General features: G+C 53.4%; 1 protein-coding gene across 2 annotated transcripts in view; it reads right to left on the bottom strand.

Moving 5' to 3' along the window:
* ASAP2 (ArfGAP with SH3 domain, ankyrin repeat and PH domain 2) overlaps positions 1-22,940 on the bottom strand; it is a 156,796-nt gene that overhangs the window by 9,635 nt on the left and 124,221 nt on the right. For both annotated transcript variants that reach the window (XM_082851598.1, XM_082851599.1), the window contains exons 15-22: positions 22,742-22,875; positions 14,763-14,857; positions 9,730-9,919; positions 8,309-8,394; positions 6,320-6,435; positions 5,248-5,315; positions 3,957-4,070; positions 1,491-1,743 (exon numbers count right to left, since the gene is read on the bottom strand). In XM_082851598.1, coding sequence (XP_082707724.1) covers positions 1,491-1,743; positions 3,957-4,070; positions 5,248-5,315; positions 6,320-6,435; positions 8,309-8,394; positions 9,730-9,919; positions 14,763-14,857; positions 22,742-22,875 — 1,056 coding nt within the window. The remainder of the gene's footprint in view (positions 1-1,490; positions 1,744-3,956; positions 4,071-5,247; positions 5,316-6,319; positions 6,436-8,308; positions 8,395-9,729; positions 9,920-14,762; positions 14,858-22,741; positions 22,876-22,940) is intronic.

Below are 22,940 nucleotides of genomic sequence, written 5' to 3'. Positions count from 1 at the left end.
CCCAAACTTTCTCATGCTAAGATTTTAAGAAAACAAGAAATAGAGGTGAACAGCATTCTATTCCTCTTATATGGCCCAACAGAGCAAAATAAAATCTTTCCTAATATGGCACACACAGTCAGTAAAAGTCACCAATGGGGTGGAGATAAACACAGGCACTGGGATCTGGGGGGAGGCAACGAGACGCACCCACAAGGCCCCAGCCACCGCAGCGGCTCCCGCCTGCCCGGGCCCCTCGCAGCTGGGGGACGTGACCTCCTTCCTTGCTGAGGGACCTCCCGGTCGGGCCTGGGTGCCCTGGACGAACGGACCCTGTGGGCGGTGAGCGGGCGGGTTTCAGGGGTCTGCCCCGTGCAGCGTGGGTCTGCTCCTAAGGCGTGTGGCTCGGTGACCCAGACAGGAGGCTCAATAGCCTTCTCTGCCTCCCTGAGCACTGGGGGCAGAGCCGTGTGGGAGGGTCTGCAATACACTCAGGGCAGCTGGGGGGCGGCGGTGGGCACAGCCACCCCACACTGTGAGCACAGACCCCACAGGACGGCAGACGTGCACACTCCTCCCTCCCGGGGCTCGCAGCACCACGGTCACGCGCCTACACGCCTCTGCCGGAGAGCAGCTCCCGCGCAAATGCAACTTGGGATTTACTTTTGGGACCACCATCGGCCTACAGCAGCCGTGGGCCCAGACATCACGCCCCATGGAGGCTCCTGCCCCCGGTCCCCTGGGAAGCCCTCTGGAGGCCCCAGCCCAGAGCTGGCTTGGCTACTTGCGGGACCTGCTTCAGGGAGCATCATGGCCAGTGGGCCTTCAGTGCTGGGCAAATCGCTAAACCTCTGGGGGCTTAAGTTTCCATTTTTATAAAAACAAGAAACAGCATCTGTTGAGTCAAACTCACTGTGCTGTGACAGAGTGACTGAGGTTAGCACAGGAAGCTTTGGCACTTAAGGCGCTGGTAGGACCCTCGGGGACTATTTCGTATTTTTACAGTTAGGCTGAGCACCGTTGCCCAAAGTAGCATCTCTTTATCCTTCATTTCATGGGGATCACAGAGATAGGAAATAATCGGATGCCACAAGCTGGCCGAGTACAGGTCGGAGAAAGATAGAAAGGGAAAGAATGAAGGCAAAGGGAGTGGTAGAGAGGGGCGGACCGCAAAGAAAAAAGGACCAGGAAAAAGGTCTGCAGGAAAACATCCAGGGACCAGCAGCAGGTGCTGACCCCTCCATCTCAGGCCTACCCTGGTGGCGTCCCTGCATCCCTCGAGTCACACGTGCCACACCCCTGCCCAGAACGAGAATGGAGTCAAGACACTCTACCACCATCCCAAGAATGACGGAGTTCTTTTAAGAAGCAAACAACGTAAGTACAAAACAAAGGACCCCAAATGTAAAAACACGTCCTGAAGCTGGCCCACACAAAGCAACTACAGCTTCCCCAAAGCAAAATCCCAACGACACGGCTCGTGCATCCAGGGGCCGCCAACAGCTCAGTACCTTTGGCAACGTTCCGCGGGGGCAGCGGGGGAGCACTGGCGGCGCTGGGGGCCACGGGCTGGGCGGGCGGTGGGCTGCTGCTCAGGATGGCTCCGTACGTCTCGTTCTGCAAGATGCTGGGCACGAAGCTCCTCTGCTTGTCCTTGGCCAGGCTGGCGGCGTCTCTGGCCAGAGACGCGGCGTTGGACTGCAGCTGGCTGGAGCCCAGCTGGTAGAAGCTGACGGGCCGGTCTTCTCGCCGACTGGGACTGGGCTGTGGGGGTAGTGGGCGGAGGTGTGTGAAATACAGACGCGCTGACCTCTTGGGCACAGTGACTGACGTACTGGGTACAGCCTCAGGTACAGCAGTCTAACACCTGGGCACGGTGCATTTTTACTGTCACATGACAGCCGCAAAACCTAAAACTCACTCTTACCATGTCCCTTAACGGAAACACACACACGAAAAAAAGCCATGATTTACAAAAACTTACAATTCTTCATTCTGTGAAGAATTTAAAATATAAGCTATTTCACCTTGACCATCCAGTTACCTCAGCCTAGCTCTGTATTTCACTGCGTGTCCCCTCCGTAAACACCCTTCTCTGATGGCAGAACAGTGCAGCTGCTCTAGGCATGCACGGCCACAGCGGATCCCCAATAGCCATACGGCTAATTCGGGGGAGATCAACGTCTTCTTCCCGTAGGAACTGGAACTCTTAAGAGTCCTCTAACTCAGGGGTCAGCAAATCACGGCCCATGGGGCCACAGCCCGTTCTTATAAAGTTTTATTAGACAGCAGCCACGCCCATCACATCATTTGCATATTGTCTGTGGCTGCCGTCAAGCCACCCTGGCAGAGCTGAGGAGTTGCAACAAAGCCTAAAACATTTATTATCTGCCCCTTAACGAGTCTGCTGACCCCTGCTCCACCTGAAAGCCATGTGCATGGAAGCACGGAATTAATTAGATGGAACTTGTATTTCAAAGTCAGCTTCGTTATAATAGCTGTGATCTTGAGCAAATTAACCTTCCTGATCCTATTTCTCATCTGATAAGTGGGGCTAACTTTATTCTTTTATTTTTATTTTTTGGTCTCGCCACGCGGCATGCGGGATTCTCAGTTCCCCGACCAGGGACTGAACCTGGGCCCTTGGCAATGAGGGTGTGGAGTCCTAACCACTGGACCGCCAGGGAATTCCCCAGTGGGTCTGACTTTAACTGCCGGCACTGTGCCCGGAGCTTAGCAGGTATCAGTATCGGCAGTCACCGCCTCCTCCCCTCACGGGACCGCCCGCCCGCCCGGCCAAGGCTCTGGCCAACCAACGGCTCACGCCCAGCTCTAGTACAAGGAGCTCAGTGGCCAGTGGCTCTTCATACACAGTTTAAATTCCAACAAAGCCCATGGCTGTGCAAACCACCACCCGCCGCTCTCTGCTGAAGGGGTGGGGACGAGTGTCAGTGCCGCTGCCGGGCTTTCACTGGGTCCACGGCACCTGCCGAGTCACTGCCTGCGCAACCCCAGGAATGTGACGTGTGCCTGACCAAGAGGCACTCGCTCCAGGGCAGGTGTTTCAAACCTTCTCCCCTTGTAAAGGCAACTCTAGCGTGAAATAGCCAGCTCCCCTCACTTTGATACCGTTTTACAGCTAATTCGGAAATTTCTTATTCCAAGAAACCATAAGTACGGATACTAACTGCTCCATAAACCGGGATAGTCCAATAGGTTTCGGAAATGCCATATATAAATAATCAGACATCAATACACATCAGGGCATTAAAGTCCTACAGTAAAAATTAAAACGTTACACCCGGCTTTCCCACTAATTTCACAGCAGCTAGGCGTATGGGTTTGGAGTCAGTCTTCCTGGGTCTGACTCTGAGCCTCGTGTGAAGGTGGCAGCCTTCCAGGGGTGCCCTCAAGTGCACAAGACAGAGAGCGTCATGAGGAGAGGCTGGACCAGGAGGCAAGAGCCCCAGGTTGGTCTCCAAATACTGGCTTCCCTGTGGCCAAGACATCCCCTCTCTTGAGGCCTGAATGACCCCATCTAATAAAGGAATGAGTTGGACCCAATGATCTCTAAGGGTCAGTGACTTCAGTGAAGGTTTTAAAGATCAACTAGGTGAACATGGTCACTGCTTCTGGGGGAAGCTGGCTCTTTATCACATTATCCATAGAGAGAGAGCTCCCTCTAAAATCCCCGAAAATCCAAGGCTCTCTGTATCTTTCCTTCGTATCAGAAGGCGAGAAGCTGCCTCTGGTTACATAGTTATCGTTCGTTCATAGTCACGTCTGTAGGAGCTGGGAGACAGGAGGCAGTTATGGGAAGGGTAAAACCACAAACCTACTGAGATCACTGGAAGCAAAAAGTAAACCGTATTTCGTTTTCTGCAAACAGCTCTCTACCCTAACTACAGGCCAGGACCCACGCCGCTCTGAAGGCCGCTGATCGTGACACTCTCAGCGCTCCACAAGCTGGCACAGACCTGCAGCTTCTCATCCACGTCGTCATCGCTCTCATCCAGGTCTTCCTGGAGCAGTCGCCATTCATACTCGACGTGAACGTGAGAATTAAACCTTCCAGATAAGGCCTGGGTCAGCTGGGAACAACAAAGCACTGTCGGTGGCGCTGTTCAAATACTCGGCCTTGTAAAGCGGTGGCCACCAAGATGGCCAAGAGGTGGCGGGCAGGGAGCCCGCACCCCAGTGTGAGGCTGGCTCATACAAATCGCTGCGCCTCAGGTCAAGCCCCCACACTCCCTAGTCCACAGATAACCTTGAAGCTCAACCCAGACCACCCCCATTTAGCGCTTTGTAAGCTGCAAAGTTGCAGCACGCCGCCAAGGGGTGTTTGAGATCTAAAGGGTGACGGTCAGCCTGCCGGTACCCACAACTGCACACAGGAGCATCTCAATCTGGGGAGAAGGAACGTGTCCACTAACTGTTAACCCCGCTTTTCCTGACCAGCACGAGGGAATGACGCCCTGCGGAAAATGACGTGAATGACCAGCTTCCCAATTCTCTCCAGGAAGGTAGACAGCTGGTTCCATTCTAGGTGCACAGGAGAGAAGTTAATCCATTAGATAAATGGGTGCCTTAGCACATGAGGGTCTGACTTTCCTCCAAAGCCAGACAGCAGCCATGTGGTCTTGGGCGACTTACTTAACCCTTCCGTACCTGTCTCCTCATCTGTAAAATGGGGTAACAGCAGGTACCTATTAATTAATGCTTTACGGTAATTATCAAGATTAAATGAGTTATTGGACATGAAGTGCTTAGGAGAATACCTGTTAGCAGTCCTACAGCTCTGCAGCACCGACTGTTAATGGCGCCATGGACTGAGCACTTACTCTGTGCCCACTGCTCTGCAGAGTTCAACAATGATTCCCCCCAAAAACCTGCGAACTGGTATGCCTGAGCCCCCTTCACACACAAGGCAACGGCGGAGAGAGAGCTGGCGTGACCTTCCCAAGCTGCAGCGGTGGAGCCCCCTGTAAACCCGGCCTGACCCAGAGGGGCCTCAGCTCCACTCACCCCAGACGAAGCCAGGGCCGCCGTCAACAGGCGCCACCAGCACATACTGACTTGTGTTCCGAGTGTCACCGTAGGGGGGGATGGTCACCTCCTCTCTAAGGGGCCCCAGGACACTTTCTCCGAGCCGTCCCCTCTAGGCCACTGGGATCTGCTCAGGATCCTCCTGCAGGCCCCGAGAGAGCCCTCCCCAGGGAGCGGCGTCCCCAACCCCCCCCTGTCCGTGCCGGGTGGTGGGACACTCACCAGCTCCTCACAGCGCTCGTGCCTGAGGCGCTTGGCGATGTCCAGCGGCGTCTCTCCTGACTCGTTAGCTAAGAGGCGGGGGAACGAACAGACGTGTTACGGCAAAAGCAAGCAGAGGTCTGACACTGAGGGGCAATTAAAAAGAACCCGGCGAAGCAGCACCAAACGGAACTGAGCGCGACTAATGACGTCCAGCTAGTTCGCCCCAGTCGGTGCTGAACTGTCCTGAAATCGCACAGAACCGCAGCAGTGTGCAGTCGGTAAGGTTTTATAAGACAAGGTCTGAGCTAATCTAATGAAGATAAAACCACTGAAGTAGGCAACTAATGGAAATAAATATCCAAGGTACAAGTTGTTGAATAAAGCAGTTCACGGTAATTCTCTAAGCAAAAGCACTGCTAATCTAGTTCCAGGCATCCGACTGTAGAAGACTTTACACCTCCTTTTAAGCAGTCTGAAGGTTTGGAATTGTGTATTTTCTTCTAAATGAGCCTCAGTCAATGAGATTTGATGATTAATTAAAAAAGAAAAAAACCCAGCTTGGCTCGCAAGCAGGCATGTGCCTTCTTTCTGCTCGTTGCTCTCTGTTTAACAGTTCTTCAAAAGCTCCACCTCAGGACAGCATCACAGCCGGACACGCTCGGGCTAGGCTGTGCCTGGCCGGCTACAGGTCAGGGTCCCACAGGGGAGGGAGGGATGAAGGCCAAGCAGACGTGGGTCCCTCGTGGAGGAGGCTTGGTGCCAGTGAACGGAGGGGCAGTGAACAGTGACTCTCACCAGTAAACATGCCCACCCAGAGCCAGTGAGGGGCTCAGCATGATCCCAGGTGGGGGTCAGGAACAGGAGGGCGAGATGCCCAAACCTGGTCCAGGTCACCTGGGTACCAGCGACAGCTGCAGGGCCGTCCTCTGCCTCTCAGAAAATGCCTGCACATGACGGCAAGCCTACAAGACAGCAGAGGGAAACTGCTGATGAGCACGAGACCACAGCAGCCTTGCAGGGCGGGACTGACTCCCCGGCTCTGCCCAGAGCCCCGCACCAGGACTGCACGGGGCGGCGCGGGGAGGCTCACCGATGCCGATGGAGGCCTTGCCCCGCAGCAGCAGCTTCAGGCACTCGGCGCTGTCGGTCAGGCAGCAGTAATGCAGGGCCGTGCTGCCCTTGCCCGTCTGTTTGTCCAGGTTCCCACTGGCAAGGACGGGAACAGAGAAAGAGAACAGTGAGGCACAGGCCAGAGGACTGGGGCTGCCCGGGCAGGGACTCTCAGCTCGGCCAGGGTGGCTTGAACGCAGCCACAGACAATACGCGAACGATGGGCATGGCTGCTTTCCTTCCCCGGGAGAGGAAGCCAGAACTCGGGTTCACGGAGGGCAGGGTTTCTCTCAATCCTCCTCCGGGGTGGGGGGCCCACAGCACCAGCCCTGCCTGTGGGCAGGAGGAGGCCTTGGCTTAAGGCCACCGGGGAATAAACAACAGTGGCAGAGCCCGCCAGGAACGGAGCAAGGCGCCTGTGCGCACCTGAGCGGGGGCACAGGCAGGTGAACCTGGCATCCCTCCCGCTTCACTGGCAGTGCCCGTCTGGGCCTTAGGAAGCCTGCGTGACTTGCCCAGTCTGTCCCACACAGAAGGACGGGGTGAGCTCTTCTCATCTTACTAACAACACTCTTGCCAGGAAGGGGAAAAGCCGCTCTTCCAAAGTTCGGAGTCCCCAGGCTCCTCTGAGCTGCCCTGAAAACAGGCTATGGGGGAACCGTGAGGAGACCACAAAGATTCTTCCAACACAAAACAAAACCAGGAGATCGCAGGACAAGCCACTCACCCCACTGGTGGAGGTGGCCCTGGGCCTGTTCGGAGCTGGACAGACATGTGGGAACAGGAGCGTGCCCATCAGGAGGTGATGTCCGCAGCTCCCATCAGCAGGAAGCCAGCCACACTTACTCCTTCCTCCCGCCCTCCCTTTCTTTTTTAAAGCAGCTACGTTTTCAGTGTGAAAAAGGAGCCTCGCTTCTGATCTCCCCTCTACTCCTGCTGTCCTCCTCCCATTCTGGAAGAAAAGAAACCAGGATTCCGCTTCTCCTGCCCCCGAGAATTTGCACTGAGGGGGATGGTACCGCTCAGCTGCTCACGGAGCTGGCCCCTGCCACGCTGCTGGCGCTGGGACAGCATTCGGGCTCCATCAGAGGACAGCTTCCCCCAGGCATCCAGAGAACTCCCGGCTCCCGGGGAAGGAGCTGCCTCCCAAGCTCCTCTACCTCTGGCCATTTCTTCTTCTGAAGACAGCCGGGAGCGGCAGAAGATACAAAATGCAAAAAATCTCTCCTTGCTTCTGCACTTTGGGATCTTCTATTCCATCTGAAGCCAATTCCTGTGGCTTTTAACCAGCACCGCCCCCTCCAGCACCCACCCACCCACCCACGCCAGGATCACGCAGTCAGGATGCTCCTTGCCGGGGCTTCACCACTGGCCTTCAGCTGCCAGGGAGGCCCCGCACCAAGCGAGGCAGAACGCACCAAATGGGACTGCTGGGGCCAGGGACGCCGTCCGCGCATGTCCTCTCTAAAGTCAACTTCTAATGAAAAATAACAGCTTTTCCAACCACGCAGAAAGCCCACAACCCCGAGCTGCGGTTTACAACGTCAGCTCGGCCAGCGGCTGGAGGAGGATCTCTGCTTCCTGCTTCCCTCTCGCTCTGCTCAGGGTGCCCCACCTGGACCTCGTGGGACCCGCACCTCACGGCACAAGCAAAGGGGTGGTCGTGGGGGCCACAGACGGAGGCTGCTTTCCCGGGGCTTGGAATTCAGCAGGGCTATCGACGGGGCGTCTCCCTGAGTCCCAGACACGAGAGGCGGGACCTCGCAGACCCCGGGAGGGAGCTTTATTAGGATTGCATCCGAACACTCCACACCTGGCAGCACTGTCCCTGTCCCATGATTCCTCTTCAGACCCAGGGAAATTCTAGCATCTTGGCCACACAACTAAAGCAATGGGGCAACCCCTGGCTCCATTCTCAGAAACACCAAGGGACGAAATCAAACACCTTCCCTGATTTTAGAACACCTACCTGTTCTGAACTAGAAAGTCTACAATGTGAAGAGAAGTCCGGTCCACGGATCTGACAGCCAGGTGGAGGGCAGTTTCGTCCGGCTCCTGAAGACCAAGCAGAAACATCCCAGAATTCCAAGGGGAGCATTCAATTCTGTGTCCCACATGAGAAAAATTGTGTATTTCTCTTCCAAAAGCCTCTAAATCTTTCCTTTGAAAAACGTTACCTCTAAGATACCAAGGGCCCCTTTAATCTCCACGGCAAACTCTGCCCCTGGGAACCTGCAGTTTAGAGACTGGCCCTATTCCTCCTTACTCCACGGGAAATAATGAGGAATTCAGGGGTTTCATGGCAAAGTCCTCTCGATCTTTCTGCCCGCATCCCTGCCTCTCAACATGAGGTATTGCCTGTAAGAGGGGTCTCCATTCAGGCTCCAGGAAGGTTCCCCGGGCTCTTAAACCTGCTCCCTGGGTAAATATAAATGTATGTCTTAAATGCCGGGTTAAATTTTTTCATTCTATACTTAGAGATAACGCCATCAATGCTAATACCTGGACCGCCTTCAGTTGCTACTAAATGGCACATGACCACCCCTGCCTCTTCTGAAGGAAGTTCTGGCCGGTGGGAGAGAAGGATCACGAATGAAGGCTGTTTCAGGTAGGTGGGTGGGAAGGAGCGAAGGGGAGATCCAGGTAACGGGGAACGTGGGGCAGAGGGAGACAACGGGCCACCCCCTCCTCCTCCTCGGCTGCACCACAGCTCTGAGCTGAGCAGACGTGGCCCTGGGCACCCTGGCTGCAGTTCCCTGTCTTACTCTCAAACACTGGACATTACAGTTCCATACAACATGCTCAGCTGCTAAGGGTAACCCAGTCCCGTGCGCCTTTATTCTGAGGGTAAGGAGGGTCCAGGGGGGCTGTGAGTGTGCGTCCACGAGGGTTAGGAGGGTCCGGGGGGCTGTGAGTGTGCGTCCAAGGGCACACCCGCGGAAGAGAATTAGGCCACACCGGCCGTAACACTGGTGGTTTCCTGCAGACGGATCCCGACGGTGAGACCCCACCCTCTTGGCCCAGTTCCCCCAGGGCGGAGGGCAAGGGGAGCAGGCTGGACAGCGGTGCACCAGGCCCAGTCCAAGCTCTCCTTCCCGGCGTGGCCTCGGGAGCTGCAGCCGAGGCCTGGCTGAGGCGCTAATGCGGCTCTCGGACGACAGAAGGAGGCGCTTAGGCCTCTGAGAAGATGCTCCTTCCCCCGGGGATGGACCTTCCTTCCAGAGCTGCCATGACAGTTCTGGTTTAAGAATCACCCACTAATTTCCTCCCCCAGGACTCACTGCCTCTTCTTTCAGAGTCACACGACTTTGTCAGCATTTCTGCTGACACTGCCTTGCCACTCCCCGCCCTCTCACCCTTTCTTTTCTGTTTTTACAGGTCTTTTCTTACATGTCCATTGGCCAGTGGGATTTTTTCTGTAAGATCCACACCATCAGCGTATGCTTGGAGTAATCCAAAAATATCTCTTGCTTTGACAGCCTCACAAAGGCTGTGAAGTTTTGCCGCGTTATCCGCGTGTCTTTTCCTTGCGTACTTCCTCTCAATGTACTTGGCAGTAATGTAGTCCTTTCTTGCATTCCTGAAATCAAACATAATTGCCTCGTAAATGATTAAGGGCCTCTATTCAAACAGATCCCAACACCCACTCATCTATAACTACTTAAAAAAAAAATCCCGTCCCACCCTCCTCGTAATAAGCAGTACTGGCAGAAAGACGGGACGCGGGAAACGGGCGCCGTGTGGCTCCCCCTCGGCACCTGCGTTCGCTCAGCCTCCAGGCACTTTCAAGAGGCCAGAAACCCTCCAGCTGCCAAGACAAGTGGAATCAAGGCCCGGGTCTAAGGGCTAAGGGGCCAGGTCGCGGGGCTGGCAGCCCTCATGGGAAGCCTGTCTTCCTGTTTGCGGGCACCGTGCCTAGCAGACAGGCTCACCACACACCTGACGAACCAAACGACTGTCCATCTTCGCGGTCTATTTCCTGGCCTTCACGCGGCCTTGTGGGTGCAGACCCCGCCTCTCAAAGGAGCTCGGAGTGCCAGCAACTCCAGGGGAGCCAAAGAAGCCCGGGCTCAAATCCCGCCCCACCACAGACTGACGTGCGAGTATGTGGCCTCAAGTCTTCTTATCTGTGCAAATGCACACGGCCTGTGAGAAGGGAATGAGCTGACACGTTTGCTGTGCTCACGGCAGGTCCTTAGGGCCTCAGAAAGTACCGATGACCTTGAAAGACAGACAGCAAGAAAAACAGCAGCTCCTGGTCCAGAGGACGCAGCATTTTGCTCCAAGGACTCTAACATACAGCAGCAGCAACAATAAGAAGTGGAGACACGATTTTTGAGGGACAGTAAACACTAATTACTTCACGTGACAATCAAGTCAGAAGTGCCAAGAAACGACCCAGTGTCCATCAGCTGAGGAACAGGTGTCCATACAATGCAATACGATTCAGCCACAAAAGGAAGGAAGCACTGACACAGCCCATGATGTGGACGAACCCTGAAAACGTTAAGTTACATGAGAGAAGCCAAACACTGAAGACCACACACTGTGTGATCCCATTTACTGAAATGCCCAGAACAGGCACACCTGCAGACAGGTACGCAGTTGCCCAGGGCTGGGAGAGCGAGGGGACAGAGTCGGGGATGGCTAACAGGTATGGGGGTTCGTTCTGGGGTGATGAAAATGTTCGAAAATCGCTTGTGGTGATGGAGGCACAGCTGTGAATATACTGAAAGCCGGCAAATTGCACATTAAATGGGTGAATTGTATGGTATGTGAGTTACATTTCAACAAAGCTCTTAAAAAAAAAAGAATGTCAGGGAAAACCAAATTCCAAATACAAAAACCTGACTTTAGCCAATAGAGCTACCAGGGATACAGGAAGAATGACACGAGAGGACTGAGCCCCCTGCTTCTTCTGTCCCCTCTTTCTGGAAAGTGCGAGGCACACTGAGATTTCACAAGGTCAGGCAGGGGAGGCTGAACTAGAAGAAGGGGCCTGGGTTCCTTCCCCCCCAGCCCCCGCAGGCTGGTGGTCAGCTCTGAGAGCGCACAGTCACTCGGGCCTGGCTCTCGGTCACATGGCCGGATCTCAGCCCAGCTCCAGGCTCCCCCACCCCCAGGCTCCCCCACCCCACCCCCGGTGACCTCTGTATCGTGAGCACAGCTGCTTGCAGGATTAGATGAGATGCCACACTGAGGTCTTTAGGCCAGGGTTTCGGATGTAATTACTGTGGCAGCACAGAATGAAGAGGGGCTGGTGGTGGCCCAGGCGGGTGGGACCCACCAGCTCCTCTCTGCTGGGGCACCGCTCACTCCCACCCTGCCACCAGGGCTGCACCCACCACACCTGCTTCTACTACCGTCAGGGGCCCAGCCCCCCACGTCAACCCACCAGGCTTCGGGAGTGGGCAGGTCAACTCCAGGCTCCCAGGGTGGCAAACACCACTCCGACTGCCTCACCCGATAAATCCACTGCCTGGGTGTTTCTAAATGCAGCCTCGTGTGAACCGTGCTGGTGGACTTCACACATCACCCCACACGCGGACAGCTGCTGCGGGCTTACAGGTCACATTGAGATGTGCTGTCCATCTGACCCTCACAACAGTGCTGTGACTGTGAGCCTGTCCCCTCCAGCAGCTGGACAGCTCTGGGGGCTGCCCTGCTTTGCTGGACTGAGCTCTCCTTCCAGGGGCTCCCAGCCAGCGTGCCGCTCAGGCTGCTGCCTGGTTCCCGTCTGGGTTGACAACTGACAACCTGTCTGATGAAACTCTATGGGGTCCCTTCTGATGGGCAGTGGGGCTGGACATGTGTCAAGGTTTAGGCGGCTCCAGTAATCACTGTGGGACAGTCAGGAAGGGGCTAGAGATGAACTGGACCCTTTACTTTTTAAATGTATTATCCACTTGTCCAGGGCTCTGGGTCTCGTCCCCTGAAGGTCGTCCCTCCACAAGCTCAGGTACAGGTCTGTTCTGGGCAACACCACGCCCCATGGTTTCGTGGAGGGAGTTCACTCTGCCGGAGCGATTCCCCCACCCCCTCTTTTTTTGGGAAAGGCTAAGGCTTTTGGAGAAAAGGCAATGAACTTAATGTAAGAATGCATTTGGCATTCGTGTTCAGAGAGAGGGGCTTCTTATACTCCCGAAGGACAGGGCGTGCACGAGGGCCCTAAGTCACAGGAGAGAAACAGTCCTGTGGCCTCTGGGAGCAGACGCAAACCTGGCTGCTCCCCCTTCCCGCCTACGTGTATCTCTCAACACCCCCCAAATCCATCTGAGGATTCACAGGCCACGAGATGGTCTTTGGCTTCCCTTTCAACAAATTTATCTGCAGATGGTGTGCTGCTCTGAGATAAAGCCAGATTTAATCTGGAAGTAAAATACTAGCTTATTTAAGTAGCCACAGAGCTAGGACTTCACCTCTGACCCGTTGATTCATTATATATGTATTTCCCACCACAAGCAACACATTGTGGTGGGAGATACAAAAACGAGTAAGACGCAATGTATTAGAAAAATATGTGTAAATACCTCGGTACAATGTAAAGTGGGATGAGCTGCTTTAAAACAGAACTAAGTGCTACAGGAGCACAGGAGCCCAGTGACTGATTTCAGCTGAGGAGGTATCAACATAGGTGGCATTTTGCCATCACATTGGTCATCTGCTCTCATTTTGGAAAAACAAGAGGGGGAGGAGTAAACGTCCTTTTCATTTGTGCCAAGGCTGGGGGGCGGGGAGGGGCCCCAATGCAGACGCAACGTTTATATCCAAGAGTCCCAAGCAGACGGTATCCATTTTTTTAGAATCATCTTGCCCCACAGTAAACAAATGATCTGCTTTTATGAAGTGCCCCTGGTACTTGGAAGAAATGAGTTACCATATACTTTGTTCAAAGTTGATCAGTATTACAGCATTTCTGGAGACCAGTCCCTTCACCGCGAGAGCAGGTGTCCGTTAGACAGTAAGTAAAGTGCCGCAGTGGGCCACGATGTTTCCTGTCCTAAACAGATCTTTTCGTATCCCAGGAAGAGTCAGCTCTCCTTGGGGTAACTCTCCAACTGACACCTGCCCCGAGAGGCCCCTAACTTTTCAGGGCGTGTGGAATCAGCTCCCCGCATGTGTGCTGCCCCATCGCCCACGCCCACGGCGAGCAAGCAGGGCTGCCGACACCAACCCGGCACAAGATGCGTGACCGCTTCACCCCTTCACATGTCCCAGCGACTCTGCGAGGTGGCGACGGCTGCACCTGTTTCTCTTACAGGAAAAGGGCTCAGAGAGGTTGACGAACCTGCCCAGGTCCCACGATCGGGAAGGATGCAGCTTTCTGTGTCCCGCGCTGCCTCTCCAGGTCTGGGTAAGGATACAGACTTGGAACTCGGATCTTCATCAAGAAAGGACCATCACTTTATAGGCCCTGTGCCTGGAATCTAACGTCGCACCTCGTCCAGCCTCGAGGAAACGCTTCCCCACTGACACTTGCTCCAGGGCCCGGACGTGACCTGACTGTCACCCAGCACCAACGCACGCGCGCTCACCTCAGACGCCGACACCCGCGAGGGTGTGGAACGCACACAGTACCTGCTCCTCCCTTTAGTTTGTCTAAGCTCCTTCACCGTATTAAGTCACCTCACCCAAGCGCAGAAGAGCACAGATCCCGTGAGCTCAGCTTCCAAAGACCGGCGCCCACAAGATGTTCCTGCCAAGGGCCGGGAACCACACCTCTCTGCAACGCTCTCCCAGCCACTGGTCCTCCCTGTCCTTGCCGAGCCCCAGGGGGAGCCCTGCCAGCACTTCTATCTCAGGCTGCTCCCAGGGAAAGGCTGTCTCGGTGAATGAACTTCCTCCTCTCCCTCATCACCTATTTCTCACTTGGCCTCCCCTGCCCACAGCGGGCCAGCTGGACGCCTGATGAGGCACGAAAGCTTCTTGATCAGGTTTTGTGTCCAAAGTAAAACAAAAACAAAGGAAAGCTTTTTGAAGGAAACAACACGCTCGACATTTGCACTGGGAAAGAGAACGACATAATCATGTATCTAGGACAACGGACCCTCCGCGCGGCTCAGAATTCACAGTGAGAGAAGGCAGGTGGGAGAGCGACTCCCCTGCCCTGAGGCAGAAGCAAGGTGGTGCCCACACACCACCAGCAGGGGGCGCCATTCAGGACTCCCTCCGCCCCCGCCCACTGGCAAATCCGCTTTCCTCCGGCACCTAAGAAAAGTTGCCAAACCAAGTTTCTACTTGGACATCCAAAAAGGTTCAAGTGACTTTATAAACAACATAGGCTGATTTCTTCCCTAAAGAAGCAACAATCGATGCACCCAAGCTTGTTTATTCCCCTGCCTCGGGGCAGGGGGTGGGGGGTGGGGCCCGGGGACAAGGCCAACCTTTGCTCAGAAAGCGAGAACAGCCAGCCCCATACTTACATGTCACTGCTTGGGTTGGGTTTGATCGAGTCCTCAGCTGGAAGGCAACACTCCATAATCTCATTGAAGCCTGCATTCCCAATATTCTTGGCAAGCTGCAAAAACAAAAGTCTATTTCAGGGTTCTCAATTATTAATACCTTCCACTGCTACACATGACTCACACAGCTGATTTATTTAATGGTCACTAAGAAACAGAGCAATAAAGTGGTTTGCCTTTAATGAAGCTGGACAAAACCCAAACCCCAAAGGTACCCATAAAACTAGAGATAAGAAACAGCCTGCCTCTTACAGAGGAGTGTTCTCATAAAACGTCCCCTAGATAGAATGCCTCCACGGACAGGGAGAAGCAGTAACTCGGCCCAGCTCGAGTTTCTTTCCCTTCTCCCCACCCCCCAAAAAGAACCTGTGCTCCAACTGAAACAGATCTAACAGCCTTTACTTGCACCAGCGAGGGGGTGGCTCATACAGCAGAGAGAGTGCTGGGCCAGGAAGCCAAGATTCGGGTTCAAATTGTGGTCCTATTTCCTGGCTTTGTGACCACAGGCAAGGCAGTTTACCCGAGCTTCAATTTTTTTTTAATTAATTTATTTTTGGTTGTGTTGGGTCTTCGTTTCTGCGCGAGGGCTTTCTCCAGTCGCGGTGAGCTGGGGGCCACTCTTCATCGCAGTGGGCGGGCCTCTCGCTGTCCGCGGCCTCTCGTTGCGGAGCACAGGCTCCAGACGCGCAGGCTCAGTAGTTGTGGCTCACGGGACCAGCTGCTCCGCGGCATGTGGGATCCTCCCAGACCAGGGCTCGAACCCGTGTTCCCCGCATTAGCAGGCGGACTCTCAACCACTGCGCCACCAGGGAAACCCCAAGCTTCAATTTTTTAATAATAAAATGCAGATACCTACCTACCTTGCCAGGTTGTAATAATGATAAAATGGGATAATTTCTGTAAAAGCATTCAATAAACTAGAGCACTAAAAGTGTATCTGTTCCAATGTAAGGTCCTCACTTGCCGATCAACCTTCTGACTCGTCAGAAATGAGCAGGTTTTCACCAGTGCTCACTGATAACAGGCACTGTGCTGGACGCGGCAGGTACGAGATAAACGCCAGGCCGCCCTGGCACGCTCCTGAAGGGATGTGCGGATCTGGAGTGACCAGGATCCTTAAGAGCGCGGATTTCATCCCACCCCCAGCACTCAGCTCAGCACCTGACCGAGATCGGACCCTTCAATATCTAACGAAACAAAGAAACCGAATGGAAGCACCGGGCCCAGTGCTTTGGAGAGAACAGACATTTTCACTTCCACGTTGAAAACGATGCCGTGGGAGCAGCAACACTTCTGGTGCTTCTGCCCTCGGTGAGTCATGTGGACACAGGCTGAGTGGGACTCTCTGCGAGGAAAGGCTGAGCCCCAGTGGCCTCTTCTCGCTCCAGGGGGACTGGCTGGAGCAACAGCCAAAGGGATGTGGGTCAGACAGGGCCAAACTTCCTGGTGGCAGGTAAGAGGGGATCTCGAGGGAGGCCGAAGGACAAGGGCAACACGCAGTCAGCCGGATAATCGGGTGGGGAGCTTCCTAACTCTTCCCTGTCCTTGACAAGTGAACAGAGCTTCCGGGTGCCCCGAGCCCCAAGCTCTCAGCAGCCCTGCCTTGGGTCCTCGGTCCTCAGCCCTGGCCCCGGGGCCTCAAGGCGATGTCAGGTGGCAAAGCCCCAGGCTGCCTCACTGCACCTTCCTGGAGACGGGGCTGCCCGTCAGGGTGGTGCAGAGCAGGGGGCCCGGCGTACCATGGAGCCGACGCCCCGACGATTTCGGGGGCGCCTGGAGCCAGATCCAGGCTGAACCTCGGCGTCGGGGCCCCGGTTTAGAGCCAGGCCCACGCTTAAGGCCCCACCGTTCAGTGCAACGTGGACGCCATCCCGCACCCAAACCTAGTTATCTGCAGGGCAGTGACAGGACAAGTCACAGCACCTGCCCCTGGGAGCCTCCCGGTCTGCAAGGAGGAGATCCCCCGGAATCCGAAAGCTGCTCCCCTTCTGCTTGGGCTTGGCTGGCTTACTAGGGGACAGCTGGTGCAGGGAGCCACCACGGCCGTGCGTCACACTCGTCGAACGCGGAGAAATATGCCGCCTCACAGCTTCACCGGCCTCCAGCGAATAGTTCAGCCTGCAGAGAACCCTCTGGAACCATCAACAAAAGCAAAGCACTTGCAGATGGAGGCTGCAGGGTCAGGTCAAGAAAATGTGTGGTCCAGCAGGCCACGCGGGCAGGAGCCTAGGCAGCAGGAGGGCTGGTTAAACAGCCCGGACACACACGCCCTCCACTCCCAGAGCCCCATCCCCGGCACGTGGGGCCGCACTGAGGCTGACGGGGGCCCTGGGGTGTTCAGGTGCCGCGTCCTCAGGGAAGCGAGCCCCAGGACACACGCGGAGCCCTCGGGCAGGCTGGGCTCCGGGCCTGGCACACAGGCCTGCTCCAAGGGGCTCGGTCTAACGGGACAGAGGTGAACGAAAACGAAAAAGAAGGGCACCGTGATACGGGCTGGACTGAGTGCTACGGAGACGGCCAGGGGCCGGCAGCAGAGCAGGGACCTGGTCTAGACACCCGCTCTCCCACAGCCCGAATTTGCACGAAAGCCTGTGTGCGTCTCCCTCACTGCACAAGGCGCCCTGTGCACGGGGACCTGGAGTCACACATGCCTGGAGACCCGCAGCACCAACCCTTGAGGGGCCCGCTGAGCCAGAAAAAGGCCATAGGTTTTCTCTAGAAACTGTTTCCAGAGTTTGGGGTGAGGATGGGGAACCTCCTGCACCCTGTTTTCATGTTTCCAGGTGGAGGGTCACCAGTTCCTGTGACATTCTGTCTTCCTCTGTTTTTACGCACCCGGAGGAAAGAAGCGGACAGTGAGAGAGACGACATCCCTGCCCGAGGGGCTCAGAAGAACGGGCCCCCACAGGAGGCAGCATGTGGTGGGTGTGCCGCTCTGCCCGTGCCTGGGGCTCGGCTGCCACCACACGTGTGAACCAGATCGCCGATTCCGCTGTTTTCAACCATAAATCAGACCTTTGCTCTCTCAAGCGGTTCGAAACGCATGTAGGGAAATGGGGTGTTAGCTACTGGACCCCTCAGGCCCCAGGAGGCTGGAAGGCTTGGAGCACGCGGCACATCTTTAATATACAGGTGGGTAAAAACGCCCGGGGCAGTGAAGGAACCTGACCCCGGCAGGCGAGCTAAGAGACAGCAGTGAGCCCTGGACTGCTGCCTCCAAAGACCGGAGCACGAAAAAATACCCTGTGGTGCGCAAAGAGAGCTGTGTGTCGTGCTTCACCTGCGCCTCTAGAAATTCTGCTTTTGGTCTATTTGACAAAGTATATAATATGCTCCTTAGTAAGTGGTACAAGTCTAACTATACATCACATACATGTATATGTTTGGGTGCTCAATTTTTTCTGGTAGGGTTTGTGGTTAATAAAAGTTCAGAGTTGTGATTTAAGAACAAAGACTAGAACACAGGCTCCGGCCTCCCTTTTAAAATGGGGTTCTTGTTTAGGTTAGATAAGACAAAGGACCTGGGACAATGCCTGAAGCATAACAGTCACTCAATAAACGGTACCTGGTTCTACACTGCTTGCTGCCCTCTGCAGCCCGAGTGGCTTCATCTCGGACCCTGGTGAAACCGCAGTACGATCTGTGAGGAAGCTCTTGGTTTCTGAGGGCTCTCCTCCCCACCCCCTCTCTCGGATCCAGCTGTCGGCTGGTCTGCTTTATATTTAACAGCTGGTTAACAACTTCATGAGGAGGCAGGAGAAAGTCATAAAATAGGCCCGAGTCAGTAATACGGGCTCCTGGGGGTTTCTGACCCTATTCTTTGATGGAAGGAGGTTTTTAAATTACTGACTCAAATTCCATTCCATAATACTGAAATTTCCTTTACTAATTTCACTTACGATGTGGGACTGATCATATGATACCAGGACCCTCGTACCGACAATACTGTTTTATGTAGCACCTGAAAATCAGAACTGAAATCGTAATCTTCTATGTTAAGGAGGAACTTTATCTTTTTAAAATTTATGCTTATCAGGAGGTTTTCTGAAAGCAAATTGGCTTTAGAATCTAAGGATCTTAGGCTGGTGCTAGAGTAGTTAAAACAGTACAGCTTCCCTGAGCTCTAATCAAATTAATACTGCAGTTACCCCAGTTTCTTTCCACCGAGTAAGAAGTGATTCTAAAAGCAGGAGGCAAAGGGAAGGAAAGATGACTGCTGACCAGTCACCTTCACGGATGCTGCTGAAACCCACTTGGTTGACATGGGAATCAAGCATGCTTTGAAACAAAAACAAATTAAGAAGGAAATGGTGAAACCGCCACAACATACCATCAGGGGAAACTGTTTACAAACCCCAGGCCAGAAAATACTTTATGGAATTAAGCGAAAGACTTCTGTCATGAGGACCACGTTGAGACCGTATGGGGGGACCGGAGCTGCACTTTACAGGGCGGGTGAGCATCTGTCTGTTTAGAACACAGTGCCAGCCAGGAAATGAAAATCCCTGCTCGTGTATCTGCTGTCTCCATCAGGCCGTGCAAAAACCCCTCTCCTGTCACAGCACATCCATGTGTGTGGTTCTGTGACTCTGCTCTGGAAAGCAGCCCTATCCGGGCTGCAGCCTCGGACACAACAGCAAGTTATCTTCCAGTTCACCCTCTTATCTCTTTAATAGGGTACAAGGGGTCTAATTAACGTGTGCTGCCCAAGAAAACGTATTCTGATGAACACACCAGCCCAAGACCCTGACACCACTGCTCTGTGAACCTCAAAGGTTCACAAACAGAGCAGTCAACCCGGGTGGGGTCTCCCTGCGGATTCACACATTAGGACACGCAGATGATTTTTCTGGAAGGATTTTGTTCAAATCATCTTGGAGGAGAAGGTAACAACGATAATAATAATAGCTAATACTTCATAGTTCTCACTATGTGCTGGATGTAATTCTGAACACACACACACACACACACACACACACACACACAGTGTGTGTGTCAAGTCTGCAGGAGATCTTTTGTTCAGGCATCTGACTAAGCAAAATAAAAGAACCAGGCGCTCTAAAAAGGCTCGACATTCTCATGCTTTACAAATGGTACTAACGACACCTGACACACACCCTCCACCTATTGCTTAACAAACGGCTGAGGAATAAGGGTCTGGAGGTGGTGTCATGCCCGCAGTACCAGGGTTGGGGTGAGAGGGGGAGACGTCTGCCTCCTGTGAGTGGCCAGACAGGCGAGTTCAGGAGCAAAGAGAGGGTGGGAATAAATCCCACGTGATTCAGGCCTCTGCCCTTTGTTTTTCTGATAACCACTCAGGAAAAGAGGCTTAGATAAGGGAGCATTTAAAGCTATGGCAGAGATTAGACATCAGAAACATCTGCAGATCTTAGTTAAGCAGCCTCTTCCTGATTTCTCCATAATGGCTGACAGTTGGTCAAACTTTGAACGCCTAGGAGAGTATACAGACAGATACAGACGGAGGCTCCAGGAGAAGACACAAAGCTCTGAGCCTGGGATCAGAAGCCAGCTCATCTTTTCATCGAAATGGAGACATTCTCCTTCCAACCGTCTCTGGTGTTCCTCTCTGCAGTAGGCAGTAGTCTCAGGCAGATCGTCAGTTAAGTTTCTGAGACACGTGTAAGCAGGTATAACAGATGTGTCAGGATCAGGCTCCTACCAGCTTGCACAAGCCAGCTGTTAGACAGCCGTTATTAAAAATTACATGATATAAACTCGTGATCAAAGAAACTATACTAGGGAAGTCCCTGGCGGTCCAGCGGTTAGGACTCCCCGCTGCCACTGCTGGGGCCCAGGGGTCAATCCCTGATCGGGGAACTGAGATCCCATAAGCTGCGTGGTGCATCCTCAGAAAAAACAAACAGAAAGACTATACTAAAAACAAAGTAATACTCAAAACTCATCCCTTCCTAACTATTTTACTATGCTGTTTGTGAAGTTGTATTTGTGCGGCAAACTTACTACATAATGTGTGCGGTCTTTCCCACCGCACATTCAGTTATCCACACTGCGGCCTGCAAATGGCCACGGTGGGAGCATTGACATCATGTGACTGGGACTACAAAGCCGGGCTTTTTTCCCTCCCAGAGGGCTGGCGGTTAGACATTTGTCAGGCATGAGGATGGGGAATGAGGAGGGATGGTAGTGATGTTTAAATGCTCTCCACAGGGAGAGTCCTCAAGGGTTGAGAGTGTGAGCTCTGGAATCAGATTAAAGAGGCCTCCACCCCAGATCTGGTGCTTTGATAACTACATAACCTTGGGCTTGTTAAAACATTCTAAGCCTCAGTTCCTCTTTTGTAAAATGGGGATAATACACCAGGGCCACAGGGCTGGAGTGAAGAGCAAAATGACCTAGGACAAAGCGCTGCGCAAAGTGCCTGAGAAGCGCCTCGTACAGAATCAACAATTATTACTTCAGCATAAACCACTTAACACTTCCAATGTTTTTAAAAAAAACCCACCAGGGCAGTACAGCCACTGCAGGCAGTAGTTTACCAGGGCTCACTGAGAAGTAATTTATGTGTCTCTGAAAATATACCGTGAGAATTTCAAATCTATGCCATCGCCAATTACCCAGGATACCGCCTGCACACACACAGCTCTATGATGGAGGCTGTATGCGTTATGACATTAAAAATAACTGTAGTGTGTAACCAAGAATACACTGCTTGGGTCCCTCCAAGGCTAGCTTAGCTGTAAACCTGAAGTAATCAGTGATGCTACTAAAACTGGGCTACCAGAATCCACTCCAGTTTCTCCCAGCTTTGTCTCTCAAGACCGTAAACGAACTCCTTGGAAGGACAGGAAGGATTCGACAAGACAGTTCTAAATGCATTACAAGTTCAGACACGTTGGATCCAGGATAGTCATCGGTACGACTTACGGCCCTGAGAGATCTACTGACCACGGTAATCGATTTTCTGCCAAGACTACTGCTCTTGACATTAAAATCCATGGCAATCAATATCCACTTAATAGTCACTGTCCAATGCTCAGCCACCTCAAGAAACAATTTCAAATACTACCTTCTAATCGGCAGTCATAGACTTTGAAAACAGTCCGAAGAGCTCATGTTTTGGGCGCCCCAAAGCACCGCCCATGTGTGATATGCTTGTTCCTCAGTGGGGCCAGTCTCAATGCTCTGAAAGTCACTTTACAGGAAATGCTTCAACCCCCTAATACACTGCGTGGCTTATGTGTTATCACCCAACCAACAATGAAACACCTTTTTCTTTAGAAACAAAGGCAGTAGAAGCAAATACCAGTATCTCTCCCAAAAGGCAGCAATAAGAGACAGAGGACAAGTCCACCGGAGGCTTGAGCCAGTGACCGCACCGCAGACTCGGCAGACGACTCAGTCCTTTACTGTCTCTGGGCTCTGGGTTCTGCACCTGCTTAATGACTGGGGTGAACTGGACTCTGCCACCATCCTATTCCAGAACCTCACACCAGTCTCAACGCTCCTTTATAAGTTCAATTCATTTTATTCATTTAAGGATAAACCTTTGTGGGACTTCCCTGGTGGGCCAGTGGGTAAGACTCCGTGCTCCCAATGCAGGGGGCCCGGGTCCGATCCCTAGTCAGGGAACTAGATCCCGCATGCATGCCGCAACTAAGAGTCCGCATGCCATAACTAAGAAGTCCGCATGCTGCAACTAAAGATTCCACATGCCACAACTAAGACCCGGCACAGCCAAAAAAGAAAAATAATAAAGCTTTGCAACCCTCAACTATAATACTAGTAGCCGAAGAGGAGGAATTACCAATGAGCTTCTAACTGCCCAAATCCGCTTGGCAATATCAACAGCTACCAGCCCAGCGGAATTTTAAGAAACAGAAATGGATTCAAGTGCCAAAATGAAAACCTCGCTTTCAGATCATTTGTTTTCACTCCAAAATCAAGGATTCGAAACGTACCAGCAGCTCAGATGTTCCTAACACATCTAGCGTCAGGGACTGCATCCTGGAGTAGTGAACCCCCAGCTCTCGGTGGATCCCAGAACACTCAATGCAGGTCAGAATGCCCAGGTTGGTGGAGAGCCACGTAGGATCTGCCAAAGAGAATAGGGAAAATCCGAGCTTGTAAGGAGAGGGCAGGAGTCAGACTTTTTTCTTG

Source organism: Leucopleurus acutus, assembly GCF_964270905.1.
Source record: "Leucopleurus acutus genome assembly, chromosome: 12".
Classification (NCBI taxonomy): domain Eukaryota; kingdom Metazoa; phylum Chordata; class Mammalia; order Artiodactyla; family Delphinidae; genus Leucopleurus; species Leucopleurus acutus.
The sequence above is the reverse complement of the archived record's forward strand: the minus strand, read 5'-3'. Positions and strand labels throughout refer to the sequence as shown.